General features: G+C 47.8%; 1 protein-coding gene across 1 annotated transcript in view; it reads right to left on the bottom strand.

Moving 5' to 3' along the window:
• The window catches only part of CPAMD8 (C3 and PZP like alpha-2-macroglobulin domain containing 8), a 299,461-nt gene that overhangs the window by 189,583 nt on the left and 96,070 nt on the right, over positions 1–13,808 (bottom strand). The window contains exons 8-11 of the mRNA XM_075314975.1: positions 5,307–5,420; positions 4,712–4,796; positions 4,373–4,481; positions 2,997–3,224 (exon numbers count right to left, since the gene is read on the bottom strand). Of these exons, the coding sequence (XP_075171090.1) occupies positions 2,997–3,224; positions 4,373–4,481; positions 4,712–4,796; positions 5,307–5,420 (536 nt within the window). The remainder of the gene's footprint in view (positions 1–2,996; positions 3,225–4,372; positions 4,482–4,711; positions 4,797–5,306; positions 5,421–13,808) is intronic.

Here is a 13,808-nt window from a genome sequence, read left to right as displayed (position 1 = left end):
GGGTACTGCTACCGGTTGCGATGGTAGCAGGCCTAGTGGCGGGGTCATGGCCTCCGGGACGGGTGGCGAGGGAGGCAACGGGGGGAGAGGGCTTGGACCGGGCCCCACAGCCGCGATGACCGGCCCTTCAAGGGCATCGGGACGTGGGTCACTCACCCTCCCTTTCTCCACGTCCTCCTCGCGTCTCCGCACGGTGGCTACAACGTCCGCCATGTCGGCCTCCCACTCCTCCATGAGGAGCTGCATCCTGACCTGCAGCCTTTGGTAGAGCTGCGCGGTTCGGATTTCCACCCACGCCGCGGTTCCAGGCGCGGGGGCTACGGTGTCGCGGGACGGCATCCACATGATGGCTTTCTCTTCCAGGAACGGGATGTTTGCAGAGTCCTGGCGTCCCTGCTTTTATAGCCGCAGCTACATGCGGCCAGCCGCCATCACGTCCCCCTTAGCTCTTTCCGGCCCCTCCTCTCTCGGGGCGGGGTTTTGGCCTTCGCGCCTCTACTGCTCGAGAAGACGCTCGAGCGGGAACTTTTCGCGCCAAAGATGGCGGCTTCTGAAATTTTTCTGCCGGATACCTCCGGCGGTAACAAGGCGCACCTCTACCAGACGGCAGAGCGGTAAGATCCTGTTCGTGACGCCAAGTTGTCGCGGGCGGGGAGGAGGGTGTCAGCACACTTCGCTCACCCCTTCTGCTCGGGTCCGGCGGCTGCTGCTCAGTGGTGGCTCGAGCGGTGAGCCGGATCCCGGGGGCTTCTCGAGCGGCACTCCTCGCCCGTGAGTGAAAGGGGGGTTGTTGGGTGTGGGGATGATTATTGTCCGTGACGCCACCCACGGTTGTGGTGATTTCACCACCGCTGCTCTATACGGGGCTCCCGGGGATGGTGATGCGGAGCAGCCAGGTGTTGTGTTGCCCCTCCGTTGGTAGGGGTTGGTGATCCCGGGGCCCGGTGATGGTTTGGGAGGTGCAGGGCCTGGTGGGCGCAGGGACGCGGGGGCAGTGCTGTGCCTTGCGGCACTGTGGTACTCACTCAGCCTGAGACGTGACACAGTTTTTACGGTAAACCAACGGCTGGATAGACGGTCCCACGGACGGCTGCACTTGCTCTCCCGGTAGGTGACGGTGATGTCCCTTTTCCTTGCACCTTGATGAACTGGTTGGTTGCGATGGGTCCCCACCGGTAACCCGCTCCCCGGCGTCAAGCTGGACCGGGGGAGCTCTACTCTTTGCCCGCAGGTGCTGGCCCTAAGAAACGGGTGCCTTGGCGGTGGCGGTGTCTCTTCTATACTGGCTGGGCTGTTGCCTTCAATCGGGTCTTTGTTGTTGGGGGATCTACGTCCCCTTCACTGACGGATTCAGCAAATTTGGCAACTCCTAGCCTTGCCGGGGTCCGAGAGGCCCCTGCCCTGGTGCTGACTGTCCTTCGGAACACTGCTCCAGACCGCCGGGCACACAGCCAACGGGGTCCTTCCAGGAACTTCCAAACGGTCCCCCTCCAGACAGTCACCGCCGTTGCTGACCTTGCTGACCTGGCCCTACACAAAGTTGGACCCTTCAGGCTTTCCTTCTTTCTTGTCACCTCACTTGCTTTCCTCCTTTTCCACTTTCCTTCCTTCACTTTCACTTAGCTGTTTACTTTAGCCCTGTCTAGACTACTCCTACACTCCTTCCACTTCCTCCTCCCTGACTAGACTGCCTGGATTCTCCCGCCTCCAGAGCTGTGACCTCCTCGGTGGGCAGAGCCAACCGCCTGGCCCACCCCCTGGTGTGAATCATCAGCCTCTGGAGGAAGGCAACAAGGATTTTTGGTTAGCTGTGGTGTTCCTACCTGGGATGTAAGGTGTGGTGGTGTGTGACCTGTGTCCCCTGGCTTGCCCAGGGCGACACATATATGTTCCTCCTGAATTGTAAAGCGCTGCGGAATATGTTGGCGCTATAGAAATAAAGATTATTATTATTATTATTATACTGACAGCAGGAACAATGGAAAGTCATGGAGCATTCTGCGCAGCCAGACGCTGTGAACTTCAATGGCCAGAAACCACATGACTGTCTGTCACACGTGACACACCCCGTGACAGTTACCTAAGGTGAATGAAGACTGCTGACTAACAAATTAAGACAGGGTATTCCTTGGTGTTTCCGGTGCGAGCGGTCATATGAGCGAATGTATGTGATTTGCACACTTGCAGTCACACGCCGACTTGCCTCATCTGGCATCTCCGAATTATCTTCTATTGCATGGGTCCCCAATTCCAGTCCTCAAGGGCCGCCAACAGTGCATGTTTTCAGGATTTCCTTAGTATTGCACAGGTGATAATTTAATCACCTGCACAGTTGATGATTCCAACACCCATGAAATGCTAAGGAAATCCTGAAAACATGCACTGTTGGCGGCCCTCGAGGACTGGAGTTGGGGAACCCTGTTCTATTGAGAGAAGTCAAGTGAGACTAGTCAGCAAGTGACCACAAGTGTGCAAATCGTATACATGCAATCTTGTGACCACTCAATCGCATCGGTAAAACTGGGGAATCGTGACTCCTTAGTATTGCCAGTGCAAAAAGGAATGTGATTTGCATACTTGTGGTAAAGTGCTGACTAGCATTTTGCTTCCTCAATAGAAGTGAATTGGGGAAAGGCAAACGAGAATAGTTGGCGTGTGACCGCAAGTGTGCAAATCACATACAAATAGTTATATGACGTGTCGCTTCGGAAATACCAAGGAATCACTATTCTCCAGTACTGGTGGTGTGAGCAGGAGGTCATGTGACCTCAAAGTATGCATCAGGCTTCTCTCACTAGAGGTGAGTTGGGAGAATACAGGCATGTAAATCACATAAATTCAGGCACATAACCGGTCACATTGACATTACTAAGGAATCGTGACAGCAGATTTTTGTCGCAAGCCTGGACAACTCGCTTAATTAAAATGCTGCAGACATTTTCTTTTACAGATTCAGTTAGAACACTATTTAGTGAAATCCTTTTCTTATAGCTTACTTTTCCTTGGTAAGGGAGACCAGGTTTAAACTGTTTGCGTGTATCTTTGGTATATTTGATATCAATAAGTTGCTTCTGAACTGGAGTAGTATCATCAAAAGTGACCTGTTTGCTCCCATCAACTGCAGTTACAGTGGCCCAAATATTCACTGTTCCACGGAAATGCTCTGAAAAGTCTGCTGGCATCATATCCTTGGCACAGATATCGAATGTTGCTGAACCATATATCTAAAATTTGGGGAAATAACACGTACAATGATGAATATATAGAAAATGCATTATGGATATTTATGGTGTGATAAGGAGTTTAATCAATTATTTCAACATTTTTAAATAAAGTAAGCACTAACAATTCTATGCAAAATTTTAATATGCCAAACATGATATATACATATATTACTTGTTATCTTAAAGGGAACCTGTCAGCAGATTTGGCCACTATAAGCTGCAGCCACCACCAGTGGGCTCTTATATACAGCATTCTAACATGCTGTATATAAGAGCCCAGGCCACTGTGTAGAACGTAAAAATCACTTTATAATACTCACCTAGAAGGTCGCTCTGGTGCAGACTGGTCAAATAGGCGTCTCCGTTCTCCGAGAACCGGCACCTCCTCTTTCGGCCATCTTTGTTCTCCTTCTTCTGAAGCCAGCGTGCATGACGCGTCCTACGTCATCCACACTCGTCGCCACTGAGGTGCTGTGCAGGCGCACTTTGATCTCAGGGCAGCTCAGGGCAGATCAAAGTATTGTAGTGCACCTGCGCAGGACCTCAATAGCGGCCTGTGTGCATGACCTAGGACGCGTCATGCACCCCGGCTTCAGAAGAAAGAGGACCAAGATTGCCGAAAGAGGAGGCGCCGGTCCCGGAGAACGGAGACGCCCATTCTACCAGTCTGCACTGGAGCGACCTTCTAGGTGAGTATTATAAAGTGATTTTTATGTTCTACACAGGGGCTTGTACTCTTATATACAGGATGTTAGAATGCTGTATATAAGAGTCCACTGGTGGTGGCCACAGCTTATAGGCCCCAAATCTGGTGACAGGTTCCCTTTAAGTGAAAAAGATCTATTTAGCCTAAGCCTGCAATCTCCATTACTTTATTCATATTTAATATCTTTGACATGTAATTAGAAACTAGGTGTGGGTTGCAATTAGACTTTTCTCATTTGGGAATGTCCCTCTCAGTAATACATGCTGGATGTGAGGTCTTTATATCTTGGAGGCTGCTGTCTTCACTAGGTCTTATTTATTTGCACAGCTTCATTACTGTACTGCTCTACCCCTTTATATCCCAGGAGCCATCTCTTTTGCGATCATGCAGAGGAATGTGTGATTTCCCTCCACTGTAAGGCCTGTGCGTGTACTTCTCTTACCTCCATAGATTTAAGCACCTGGTGTCCAATCTCATGTCTGTAGTACCCAACACCTGTCACAGTCATATTGATTGTTAGCAATCCACTCACAGTCTTCCCAAATGTATATCTAAAATATAAGATTAACTAATGTCATCAAATATCATCTAGACTTCAAAACAATTCCTATTCTGACATCCACACTTTTGGTTTAGGCCGTATTGTTGCAATTGACATTGCTGTCATAGATATAACTGAATTTAAGGACGCAGTAGAAGATGACCTATAACATGAAAAATTGTTAAAAAGGACAGAAAGAGGATTTCTTGAGATATTTGACTACCCAGTCACTCACTGTACCTTGCAAGGACTTTTCCTTTTTCACAAACATTTATATCACGAATAAAGGAGGGAGGACTTATAACCAGCTCAAACTTTGGAAGCACTGAAAAATAAATCAAAAATAAAATACATATACAGACGAATGTAATTACAGTTATTAGTATTCTTTAAATAATGAATGCAATTATATGTAAAGCTATATTGTGGGCTCTTACACTGCATGAAAACATAAGATGTTAAAATTTTAGAAAACAAACACATCACAGTCTAATTTGTGGTCTTTTATTCTCTTTAATGTACACCAGCATATGAGCTTGTTTATATTGCAACATTAGTGGTCTATGTTTTCTCCATCTGTGTAACTCCACTACAACCACTGAGTAGTACCTTTCTGCAAATGTACAGCATACACAGAAAGCTGCCTGTTAATCAGTGGTGTGGGTGGTGTTGTACAGAACTCAGCATTCAGAGAACTGCTATATCTGTAGCAAACACTGATTTTATAAAAATTAATGGAAGAAGTCCATAATGTGCTGGAATGCCCACTACTAATCCATATATATTGGTGGTGATTACTATTAATAATACACTGACATAATATTTCTTCACTCACCATACTTCTGGACAGCAAATGATTTGTTAAATACATGGCCTTGAGTCTCTGCAAAAATCAGCCACTCTCCAAACACAGGCTGATCAGATAGAGGAAAACTCATATTAATAATACCTGTCAAATGAAGAGACAAATAGAGAGTCAATAACTTTTTTGCATCCGGAAAACGAGGACTGTGAAAGTGAGTTGGTTGTGATTGCTTTTCATGTTTTACCAGCATCCTCTATTATGAAAAATATAGGGAATTTCATTTTAAAGTTAGTAGTTGTCTGATGCTATTTTTTGTATAAATTGCATTATAAATCTAATAACTTCTTTCCTCACACATTCCCCGTAGACTGTGAGCCCTCGCGGGCAGGGTCTTCTCTCCTTTACCAGTCTGTTTTCTATTGTTAATGACTGTTGTACGTATACCCTCTTTCACTTGTAAAGCGCCATGGAATAAATGGCGCTATAAAAATAATAATGATGATGATGAACAAATGTAACAGAAATAAAGAATGTGACAATAACTAAAATATATTATTCCAGCATTCCCCCCATATGACCCAGGTGTTATCAGTAATTATCAGTAGACGGGGGCGTGGCCTGCACACTGATGGAGATGGCTGCTTGAAGGAGAGCTCTGTGCTGAAGCAGGATAAACCAGCTCTTATCAGCTCACAGATAACAGGATTACCAGCTACAGGAGGTGTGAGTAACCCCAGCCCCCAGCAATGCCTAAGGGGTGCTTCACACACAGCGAGCTCGCTGCCGAGATCGCTGCTGAGTCACGCTTTTTGTGACGCAGCAGTGACCTCATTAGCGATCTCGCTGTGTGTGACAATGAGCAGCGATCTGGCCCCTGCTGCGAGATCGCTGCTCGTTACACACAGCCCTGGTTCGTTTTCTTCAAAGGCGCTCTCCCACTGTGACACACAGATCGCTGTGTGTGACAGCGAGAGAGCGACAAATGAAGCGAGCAGGGAGCAGGAGCCGGCGTCTGGCAGCTGCGGTAAGCTGTAACCAAGATAAACATCGGGTAACCAAGGTGGTTACCCGATATTTACCTTAGTTACCAGCCTCCGCCGCTCTCACGCTGCCTGTGCTGCCGGCTCCGGCTCTCTGCACATGTATATGCTGTACACATCGGGTTAATTAACCCGATGTGTACTGTAGCTAGGAGAGCAAGGAGCCAGCGCTAAGTAGTGTGCGTGGCTCCCTGCTCTCTGCACATGTAGCTGCATTACACATCAGGTTAATTAACCCGATGTGTACTGTAGCTAGGAGAGCAAGGAGCCAGCGCTCAGTGTGCGCGGCTCCCTGATCCCTGCACACACAGCTAAGCGGTGTGCGCTGGTAAATAATGTAAACATCGGGTAACCATACCCGATGTTTACCTTAGTTACCAGTGTCCGCAGCTTCCAGACGCCGGCTCCGTGCAAGTGCAGCGTCGCTTGCACGTCGCTGCTGGCTGGGGGCTGGTCACTGGTCGCTGGTGAGATCTGCCTGTTTGACAGCTCACCAGCGACCATGTAGCGATGCAGCAGCGATCCTGACCAGGTCAGATCGCTGGTCGGATCGCTGCTGCATCGCTAAAGTGTGAAGGTACCCTAAGGGGAGACCTAAAAAAACTGGCACTCCAGCTAAACTGACAGACTTCTACCCCCGGGATAGGGATCTCTCCTCACCAAGCAAGATGGCTCTGGCTTCCCACTCAGCTTCTTCCCACTCCTCACAGGGAGAAACAGGCTGCTTGAAAGGCTGCACAGCCATTCCTCTGACAGAGGAAACAATGCAAGCTCTGCTGAAAACGCTGAGGGCTTCCTTGCAGGCTGATCTCAGAGAAATAGTTAGAGAGCTGAAGGAAGAGATCAGGTCTCTAGGGGTTCGCACAGAGCATGTAGAAACTAAAATGGCTGAATTTGCAATATCACATAACAATCTGATAGATGCTAACACAGCTTTGGAAAAGGAGGTGGAGGCACTAAAACTTAAAATCAGTGATATAGAGGACAGATCCCGAAGAAATAACCTAAAAATCAGAGGGATTCCCTCATCAGTAGCAGATAAAGACCTCCAGGAATACTTCCACAAGTTTCTGCAGCTTATACTCCCTGGATGGGACACCAGAGACCTGATAGTGGACAGGATTCATAGCGTCCCTAAAGCCAAAGGCATAGATCCAGCTCTGCCTAAAGATGTCCTGGCTAGACTTCATTTCTATAAAACAAAAGAAGCTGTGCTGCACACACTGAGGGGAAATCCAGCCCTGCCAGACACTTTCATGGGACTAAAAATCTTCCCAGATCTTTCTGCTGCAACTCTTAATAAAAGAAGAGAATTTGCCCACCTTTCTAAACTCCTTAGAGATCAAGACATCAAGTACAAGTGGGGTTTTCCGGTGAAGATGATAATTTTCAAAGATGGAGGCACTCACATATGTCATACTCCTTCTCAGCTGGGCAAATTGCTGGATGACTGGGGAATAGCCCACCCACCAAACCCTGGTGGGCGGGAGAATCAAAGAGGCCCTCCAGACAGGATTAACCCTGAATGGTCAGTAGCTTAGCTGGGACTCCTTCCTGCTTATGGCACTTGCTGTCCCTGCTCCTGTGACACGGGATGTCACGTAGCCCCCCTGATGTTCTCGCCTATGGCGAGCGGTTATACACCAGGCACCCTACTCGGGGCAAACCGGTGTTGTTGGAATTTTTTTGTTTTTGTTCCTCTTCTCACAAATGTTCCTTAATTTTTTTTGGAAATTTCTCTCAATTCCTTGCTGGTCTAGCCCCTCTCATCCCTGATAGCGTTCCTAGGAATTCAAAACCCCCTGCGGCTCCAATATGAGAATTAAGATATTGTCTATTAATGTGAACGGACTCAACTCCCCAGCAAAAAGGTCAATGATGTGGAGAGAGGTTAAGGCATCTAACTGTGATATAGCGTGCATTCAGGAGACCCACCTTCTTTCCACAGATAATAAATGGCTACTTCATCCAAGGTTCCAACACACCTTTTTTGCTAATGACTCAAAAAAAAGAGGAGGAGTGGCCATTTTAATAAAGAACTCAGTGGCCTTTAAATTGATAAATGTCAGTTATGGAGCGGATGGAAGATATATTATTTTGTCTTGTTATATCAACAGCATCCCTTATACCTTGGCAACGGTCTACTCCCCAAATTCATCATAATTGACCTTTGCTAGGAAATTTTTCCAAGCATTCAAAGATACTGCCACAGGGGCGGAAATCATCTGTGGAGACTTTAATATACCTGTTATACGCTCCATGGATTGCTCCAACATCAGCCTCCCACATGCTAAGGAACTTAAGCATCTCATCAATGAATTCCATTTTCATGACATCTGGAGATATTTGCACGCATCAGACTATACATTCTTCTCTTCCAGGCATCGCTCATACAGTAGAATTGATTTTTTTTTTTGGTCGACAGCAAATCTATAAGTAATTGTGTGGCAGCTGATATTGGTTTAATTACTTGGACAGATCATGCGCCGATCTCTTTGTCTGTTCAGGGTAGGTTTAATGTTCAAAATTCCCCTAGGTGGAGACTGAATACCAGCTTGCTTGGTAGGCAGAAGGTAAATGATGAAGTAGAGTCAGTGTTAACAGAATATTTTAAACTTAATAATAATGGGGAAATTTCTGACGAGACCCTGTGGGCATAGCCTTTAGCCCAGACATAGCCTTTATCCAAGAAACACATTTTGTGGAATCAAACACTTTCAAATTTGCGTCCCACCGCTTTCCCATCCATTACTCGGCTTACTCGGGCTCCAAGAGGGGGGGAGTTGCTATTTTAATATCCTCCAGTTGTCCTCTACAAATTACGGGTTCTCACTGCGATCCAGAGGGTAGATATGTGATTTTGGAGGGCCAACTGGGGGGATCCCCGCACATACTGGCCAACATTTATGCACCTAATGAAGGGCAGATACGCTTTCTTAAGAAAATACTCGATCTGATAGGCGGACTGGCACCGGCCTCTACGGTGTTGGGGGGAGATTTTAACATCCCTTTTTCGGAGGTGGCCGACAGACTCTCTGTGGGTGGACACCCTCCATCGGGTGTTTTGAAAAATTTGTCCCGGGACTTTCGTAGGATCATTAGATCAGGGGCTTTATACGACGCTTGGAGGGTGGACCACCCGGGAGAGAAGGCCTTTTCCTTCTACTCGCATCCGCATCAGACGCACACCAGAATAGACTATTTTTTCATTGACTCACAGCTGCTGGGGCGTCTTGAGAGGGTGGAAATGGGATCCATTACGTGGTCAGACCATTCCCCACTCATAATGGACTTCAAGAAAGATGGTCCTCGACCTAGGCCTCAGCATTGGCGCCTTAATGAATCTCTGATCAAAAATCCCGACACTAGGGCCTTTTTAAATAAGCAACTGGTCGAATTCTTTCAGTTGAACACGGGCACGGTCACGTCGCCGGCAACACTCTGGGAAGCTCACAAGGCAGTGATGAGGGGACTATGCATTAGAGAGGGCGCCAGGGCTAAAAAGAATGCCACAAGCCAGCGGGACTCTATAACGGCCCATCTTAAGCTACAGGAAGGGAGACTGGCGGCTGCCCCATCACTGACTATTCTTAGGAGAGTCATCAGCCTTAGGGAAAAGTTGAGAGACTTGGCAATTGGCAGAGCAGAAAAATTGCTAACCTTTTCCAAACAAAGATACTATGAAAGGAGTAATCAGGCTCATACCTTACTCGCCAGGCAGCTTAAGGAGCGCGCTACATCCTCATGCCCTCAGGCTCTGCGCGACGAAAAGGGCACTATCCACTATCACCCCGCTTCAATAGCTGACATTTTTTTCAATTACTACAACAAGCTTTATAACCTTCCGGTTCCCCCGGGCATGGCTTCGCGCGGGGCTGGGGCACTTGGGGACTATTTTTCGGCCCTTGAGCTCCCTTCACTGCCTTGCGGAGCAGCCGCGGCTTTGAATGAAGAGATTACTACAGAGGAACTGGAGCAAGTTCTGGAAGCCCTGCCTGGCGGGAAGTCACCGGGCCCGGACGGCTTTACTTATTTTTATTACAAGGTGTTTGCGGCGGAGCTCCTCCCACACATGGCCGCCTTGTTTAACTCTTTCCTTCAGGGTGACCCTATCCCTCCATCCATGCTACACTCCCATTTAATCCTCCTGCCCAAGCCACCCAGGGACCCATTGGACTGTGCTAATTATAGACCAATAGCCCTTTTGAACTCCGATTTGAAGATGTTCACCAAGCTCTTGGCGGCCAGGCTTAATCGATGGTTGCCCCAACTCGTGTATAAAGACCAGGTGGGTTTTGTCCCTTGCCGTCAGGGGGGGGACAACACCAGGAAGGTCATAGACCTGGTGGATGTGGCAAATCGGACGAAGCAACAGGCGTTGGTGTTGAGTCTAGATGCAGAGAAGGCTTTTGACCGCCTTGCGTGGCCTTTTCTCTTCAAGACAATGGAGGTCTTTGGGATCTCGGGTGGCTTTATGCGGGCCTTGAAGTCCCTGTATAGCGCTCCTACGGCCTCTATCAAACTCCCCCTCCACATCTCTAAGCCTTTTCTCATCTCCAATGGCACCAGGCAGGGGTGCCCCCTGTCCCCCCTCCTTTTTGCGCTATGCATAGAGCCCCTCGCGGCCTCGGTCAGGAGCAACCCAGACATCTCGGGGGTCCTGGTCAGGAATAAACCGTTTAAAATCTCGCTTTTTGCCGACGATGTGCTCATTACACTTACTAACATCCATGTGTCCCTTCCAATTTTAATGTGCACCTTGGGTAGGTACGGGAGCCTTTCGGGGTATAAGATCAACTCTAGCAAAACGGAGGCAATGCCCTTGAATCTCGACCCGGTGGCCCTGGATTACCTGCGTTTGAATTTTAAGTTTCGTTGGAAGACAGATGCGGTCAAGTACCTGGGGGTTAACCTCACATCTACTTATGATTCCCTCTATAACCTTAACTTCCCCCCCTTTTCCGAGAGCTGAGAACTCTTTTGAGCAAGTGGTTGCCCCTCCCTCTTTCGTGGATGGGGCGCATTGCGGCGGTTAAAATGAGCTTGCTCCCAAAATTATTATATTTCTTTGAAACCCTCCCAGTTAAGGTACCAATAAAGGAGCTGAAGTGCCTTCAGGCGGCTATCCTTAGATTTATTTGGTGTAACAAACGTCATAGGGTGGCCAGGGAGGTGTTGATGGCTCGGAGAAACAGGGGGGGGCTTTCTGTCCCGGACATCCTAAAATACTATTGGGCGGCCCATCTTAGGAGGATCCCCTGTTGGGTGTCCCTTTGGGCATACAACAGGTGGACTGAGATTGAAAAACTTTGGCTGGCGCCTATACATCCAAACGCGCTCCTGTGGCCCCCGGCCCGGTGTGATTCGCCCCCCCCTCTTCTTGGACCGATGCAGTTCACTAGGGACCTCTGGGCATTTTGCATTAGAAGATTTCCTTTGGCATCCCCCTGCTCCCCTCTGGTGTCCTTCATATACCAACCCTTGCTCCCAAGCAGTCTGGAGTCGGACATGGTGCACCCCTGGCTCAAGGCAGGTCTATTCAGATTTGCAGACATTATAGATGGAAGTACAATGCAGATCCATTCCTTTGAGTACCTTAGAGATAAATTCTCTCTCTCTAATCGAGAGTTTTTCCAATATCTGCAGATCAGAGACTTGGCTGGCTCCTTGTTTGGCAGGGCAGGGGCCTCGATTCCCACAGATTTTGAGAAAATTTGCAGAAGGGGCACTGATACTAAGGGGCTGATTTCGGAAATTTACATTTTGCTTTCTGATTCACGGGAGGGGCCCGAGGGGTCTTTTCCATACATGCGGAAATGGGAGTCTCTATTGGGAAGGCGGATACTTCCTCAGGAATGGGCAGCAATCTGGGGAAACGCCGCCAAGACGTCAATATGCACACTATATAAGGAAAATATCTATAAAATTTTGCTATTTTGGTACCACACTCCAGATTTCCTTCATGGCATAGACCCTTCCATACCGGCTTGTTGCTGGAGATGCGGGGGAGGCAGGGGCACCATTCTGCACATATTCTGGTCCTGTCCAGGGATAGTCCCCTTCTGGGAGCGGGTTAGAGGGTTGATCCATAAAGTACTATATATAGAGGTTGATCTTGATCCCCTGATCTATGTTCTGGGTCTTGGGAATGGGGGATTGGGAAAAACGGCCTCTAAGCTTTTGTCCCACATCCTTACGGCGGCCAGATGCTTAATTGCAAAGAATTGGAGGCAGCCAGGGACACCCTCACTCCAGAGCCTCAAGTATAGATTACTGGACGTTAGACGCATGGAACATCTCACGGCACTATTGCATGACACAGTTGACCGTTTCCAGGCCGTGTGGGCACCATGGGACTACTTTGCGGGACAGGAGGATCTGTGAGACTGAGGCCTATGGGTCCTATGTAAGGAGCATGGACTCTTGAAACCCTTCCCTCTTCCCTCCTATTTCTCCTCTCCCCTCCTAACCCTCCTCACCTGTCCCCTGTCCTGTCATTGTTTGTCTAGGTTCGATAAGAATTGTGAATTGTATGTTTTATTTTATGTATGAAAAACGTAAATTGAAAATCTCAATAAAAATTCAAAGTTTAAAAAAAAAAAAATTTCTCACAAAACCCTGATGAAACTTCAATCGTTGACTAACAAATTTGTCTGGGGTAATAAAAGGGCTAGGGTCGCAGGTAAAGTGTTATACCCCCCATATGACTTAGGGGGATTGGGCACTCCAAACATATCGGCATATTATAAAGCCTTACTAATTGAATCACTAAAGGAATGGTGGCGTCCGGGTAATTCACATAGATGGGCTCAGATTGAAAATTTCCTGTCCCGCCAGGGCTCGGTCAGAAGAATGATGGAAGCAGAATATTTGAGCCATTCACGGTTCTCCCCGTGTGTTCCCACCATGTCAGCCTCCCTGGAGGTCTGGCGAAATGACTTGATTCATAAGATTCAGATTCCTCTTTCAGAGATTTCCCTCAAGTCGTTGGAATCTCAAAACCCCTTTTTGAATCTGGCCAGGTGGGAGGGATCGGGCATTACAGTGCTGGCGGATCTATACTCTGATTTGGGTGTTAACCCCTTTAATGAAATAGTACGGGAAAACCCCTCTTTAAAGGGCTGTTTCTATCAACACATCCAAATTAGTCATTTTCTGGCCTCTAAATTTCCTCCAAAGTCGAATCCTCTGTTACCTACAACAAAGGCTTTGGTATTTAAAAAGATAATTAAATCCAAAGGTATCTCCTCGACATACAAATGGCTCAATAACCCCCCCGAAGAGCAAAAATCTCCTTATATGAATAAATGGGACGTGGAGTTGAGTGTCTCTACCTCTCCTTCAAACTGGCACTCGGCATCAGCAAATATCCAAAAATATTCCAAGTGTATAAATCATCTGGAGCAACTGAAAAAAGTACACCTGCGATGGTATCGGTCCCCAGCCAACTTAGCACAGTTCCTCCCAAATTATTCGCCACATTGTTGGAAGG

This window comes from Anomaloglossus baeobatrachus, chromosome 1 (assembly GCF_048569485.1).
Source record: "Anomaloglossus baeobatrachus isolate aAnoBae1 chromosome 1, aAnoBae1.hap1, whole genome shotgun sequence".
Taxonomy (NCBI): domain Eukaryota; kingdom Metazoa; phylum Chordata; class Amphibia; order Anura; family Aromobatidae; genus Anomaloglossus; species Anomaloglossus baeobatrachus.
This window is presented reverse-complemented; position numbering and strand designations above follow the sequence as displayed.